The sequence below is a fragment of the Mercenaria mercenaria genome, unplaced genomic scaffold (assembly GCF_021730395.1).
Source record: "Mercenaria mercenaria strain notata unplaced genomic scaffold, MADL_Memer_1 contig_4867, whole genome shotgun sequence".
NCBI lineage: Eukaryota > Metazoa > Mollusca > Bivalvia > Venerida > Veneridae > Mercenaria > Mercenaria mercenaria.
The window spans coordinates 624-5,380 of NW_026463130.1; the positions used below are offsets into that span (position 1 = coordinate 624).

General features: G+C 33.4%; 1 protein-coding gene across 1 annotated transcript; it reads left to right on the forward strand.

The window, feature by feature from the left end:
* The first annotated feature begins 233 nt into the window (after positions 1-233).
* LOC128554242 (alpha-(1,3)-fucosyltransferase C-like) lies at positions 234-3,754 on the forward strand. The gene has a single exon (XM_053535490.1). It carries the CDS (start codon positions 589-591, stop codon positions 1,831-1,833), a length of 1,245 nt encoding a protein of 414 aa, XP_053391465.1. The 5' UTR covers positions 234-588; the 3' UTR covers positions 1,834-3,754.
* The last annotated feature ends 1,003 nt before the right edge of the window (positions 3,755-4,757 follow it).

Below are 4,757 nucleotides of genomic sequence, written 5' to 3' on the forward strand. Positions count from 1 at the left end.
GACCAGCTGTAAATGGTCAATACTAGCATTGATATAATTTATAAAAGTATTATATGACACGTTTTGTTTCAATGGTTAATATCGTTTTAAAATTTTGAAGCTTTAAAGAAGTTATTTGTCAAAATCAGATATCAATAACTGATATCGTGAACCTGGGACAACTACTTAGCATGTGATGGGAATAATATTTTCGCGAGGAGTTGAATAGTTTTACTCTGTGATTGAAGTTATTTTCATTTATTTTTTTATTTGGTCATTTATATCTAACCAGACCCATGCGAAGTTTAAAAGTCTGACTGTGACTGTTACATTTAATCTTATTGCCTTGGACTTGGTGTGCTATTATTATCCATATCTGATTTCCAAGTTCAGTATCTGCTATTTCTCTCATTTATATTATCTACTTATGTAATTATCGAATCACATTTTCCCTAGATTTAAATATATAAACGGTCAATGGAAAAAAGAATACTTTTAATGAATAGAGAAACAGCATGTGGTAGAGTTTGAAAATGTAACTCATTTATCGTGATATTAATTTTTACTTGATTGTATTAGTTATAGGATGGTAAAACAAAATGATAAAATATGTTCCCATTTACAAAACCATTTGTCAGGGTAAGCAAAATGAAATTTCATGTGCGTACCCTGGCTCTTTTTTCCTTCATCATATTTCTAAATTTAGCTTTAAGGATTATACAAAATAGGGAAACGGAACAACAGAAGCAAAATAGCATCCAGAATTTTTCGACATATTTATGGCAGAACAGAACCTTTGTAACGACAATTAATCATTTCAGCTCCAAGAATAGGTTGTATTTTACAAGGAATATTTTCGACAATTTTTCTGGAGAAATAAAATCAACAATTGGACAAAAGATTATTTTATTTTTCAACGAACCTGAATACATGAGAAAACTGGGTAAGAAGGATGCAGTTTATAAAGATTGCGAATATAAAAACTGCATAATTTCACATGATAAGAATAAACTGTCGATCGCAAATGCCGTCATATTTTACATAGGGATTAGAAATGAACGAATGGGAAAAGAGCCACCAATTAACATGAAACAACGTAATCCAAACCAGGCATGGATATTTACCACAGTAGAACCTCCAGAACATTTCTATAATGCTGATTACCGGTCAAAATTTTGGCATAACACGATGAACTGGTCAAGTCTATATATGCTTGATTCGGATATACCAAATCCTTATGGCTGTTTAGTACGAACAAAAGAACTAACTTCAAGTGACTATGATTCTGTTTATAATTCCAAGACACGTAATGCTCTCTGGATGGTCAGCCATTGTGAGGTTGCTAGTGCTCGAAGACGATACGTGATAGAAATGACAAAGAACGGATTTGACGTAGATATCTTAGGAGGCTGTGGCACAGATGGGAGAAAAGTCAGCATGCAAGAGTTTGCACAAATTGTTCCCACCTATAAATTCCTCTTAGCATTTGAAAACTCTTTTTGTAATGATTATATATCTGAAAAGTTTTTCCATCATTACAATTCAAGTTGGATTATTGTTGTAAGAGGTGGTGCTAATTATAATCGTTTACTTCCTTATAAAACTTACATAAATACGGCGGATTTTTCTAAAGTATCCACTTTAGTAGATTTTCTTTCCAATCTTGCTAACGACAAGGATAAATATATAGAATTTCTTCGTAATAAAGACAGGTACGTAAGCATCCGCTGGCCTGGAAACAGAAACTGTGAAATCTGCAGGCGATTGAACAATTTATCAAACTATGTAAAATCATACACCACACTTGATCAATATCTAACTGTTAATCAGTGCTTCCAGCCAAGTGACTCATAAGTTGAATTTGCTCCAAATATAAGCAAACAGTAGGTGTTTATATAAATAAATATACCAAAAAATGTTGCAATTTCTGTCTTTGTGCAAATATATGTTCGTAATAGTCACGTGTATTTACTCACATCAATCCCCTACAGTATTAGCACATTTCTCAGACGATTAGAGAATGAATTAAGGCGGAACATCAGCAGGAATCATAAAAAAGACGTTATGGAATTTAAAATGAATAGAAATAGAATGTGTTTTTCCTACTAAAATTGGTACTTCACATAAACATGATGTAACATTCAACGAATAGACCAGTTTGAAAAATGTTTAGAATGTACTTTAAATATTCTGCAAAATATGCACCCGTTTCAGATTTAAATCCTATCATCCTGGGATGACAATTGTACCTCTATATCTTGTTTCCTATGCACTTTGTTCTCATATTTGTTTCGTGCATGTCTTCATTGATTGGCTTTGATTCGACATATTAAACGAAATATTAACATTGACTGGACTCAACGACGAGAAATTTTAAATCGATCATGTCACTTAATTCTTGACATTTTGCCCCGAGATTCCGTTGACGAGCAAGTTCTTTTTTAAGCAACACCGATCGGCCCCTGTCCAACCCCTCTCATTTTGCTATGTTAAATTCGACTTTCATTTCGCACTCCATCATTTTTATACCTTAACTCTCGTAGTTTTGTTCGCAGACTCCGACAAACGAGCATAAAAAACCCTAACTCGAATGTTCATCAAGTGAAAACATGAGTAAAAGCCCTAATTAACATTTTTACTCCAAGACACTGCCATTTCTGTCCGCGAGATCCGGATTTGTCCGGCTAAGTTAGCCTAGAGCTTTTTGAATAGATAATATCTGACCATTTAATGTGCAAGATGGATAGCAGTGATCTACGCAAATCCCTCTTTCATAGGAATAATCAGTACTGGTCTTAAAGGTTACAGTAAGTCAGATAGCAAATAAATAACAAGCCCTAAGTAACTGTACTATACTTTGAACGAATCCAAATGTCAAAATTCAACCTGTTACTTACTACGTTTTCAAATCCATTAGAAAATACGTAGATATGTAATTTTATATCAGGTGTATGACTCCATTAATAACAGCATAAAAATGTTACTTTAAATTCCGTTATTGTCAGGCAAACGATCAAAACTTTCTTTTGGCATTTAACAAATTCAAAGGCATCTTACACAAACGGATAGATGGCTTCGCATCGGGAAATACGCACTCATTCCTTTACTCACACTGAACAAAACAGTTTCTTCAAGAGTGTGCACATGTTGCGATGAAAATCTGATAATCTACCAATTCATACTTTGAAAATAACATTAGCTAGCGTTTGGACGCAATGTTTCTAAATTCCATAGACACTACGTAGGAACAATCATGTTGCAATCATTTATTATTTACATTTTTGTCGTAGGATATGATTATAATAACTGCCACCGCTCATTGAATCAGTTTCTGTATAATTGTCTACACATTAGTAAACTGCTCATTACATGGTATAAGTGATCAATAATTGAGAAAGATAGAAACAAAATAACTAAGTTTGAAATTTTATTGTGTACAAAATTTTAAAGTGCAACTTCCAGTATAAGTATTCAAAGACTTAAAAGCAGGTAGAAATATAGCGTGCCGTATATAACTTCTTACTACGCATGTCAGATTTTTGGATGTATGCCCTGAACTCTTCAAAACAATATGAGAATGTCATTGACTATGATTCCTCTGTGCTAAAGGCAAGCTGCATGTTTTGTGCTACTCATTCTACGTTCCGAAGAGTTCCAGAACATTTATTATCAATTTTGATTTACGCATATATGAGAAAATAAATAAATAATTACTTCCTTAGAGTTATTGTTTCAAGTTTCTACGAAAAATCAAAGCAGCTACTTTAATATGCACTGAAAAGTTAAAAAGTTGAAGGAACACATGATATTAGAGAGTTTGAGATTTCAACCTTCGCCTTCCCCTTCAAAGTCTCTCATATATATGTGGGGTAACACGTCACCGATATGCGTGTATTTCATTTAAATCAGACGTTGCTGCTAAAGTTTTCCATGTAATACCAAGTAAGCCCAAGACTTCTCTTTATTACTATGTGAAATAAAATGCTTTGTTTCAGGATTTCTGTTATTAAGTTATTCGATTATCCATATGTATAATTAGACTAAATTTGATGCGAAACACTATCCATAAGTATATAATGAAATTTCGTATGGCTAATAATAGTGACTAATAAATGGCCGTAAAGTGTAATAATTGAATATGTTTACGACGCTTCTATTGTTTTTTCAACATTTTTATTAAAAAAAGAGATGGATAATGGATATTCTTTGATTTCAAAAACATTACGATTTAAATACAAATAACGGGAACATGTTATGATTTGTGACAGAGTCCTGGAAGGAAAAACACGCTTATTAGGGTTTTATTCATGTTTTGACTGTATGAACCTTCAAATGATGGCATTTAATTTTAATCCTCTCGTTTATCGGGTCCACAAACAGAACTACAAGAGTTAAGGTATTAAAATGACAGGTAGCGAAACGATAACTTGACATGTAATAAAATAGTTCAGTTTAGGTAGTCTCTACCAGAATCACTTAAATCATCATCTGTATGACTGAATATCTCATCTTTTTCCTTCGTTACAGGTTTGATAGCAGTTACAGAATTTTATGCAGGCGAGGTGAGGTACTGATAAACAACAGCTAGATATTTCAAATGATTGTTCTGATGCCCAGTCATAACAGATAAGCTGCAGGATACATACTGGCGCCGGGGGGATGGGGCTGGTCTTCCGATGTGGTCATCGGTACAGACCTATTCAAGTTTGGATCTTGCACAATACATAAGTGATAGTATCAAAATCTGTAAGGACTATGTCCAAAACACTCCTCCCGAT

Excerpts from the sequence above, each read along its gene's own strand:
- LOC128554242 (XM_053535490.1), top strand. The coding sequence starts at position 589 with ATGTTCCCATTTACAAAACCATTTGTCAGGGTAAGCAAAATGAAATTT.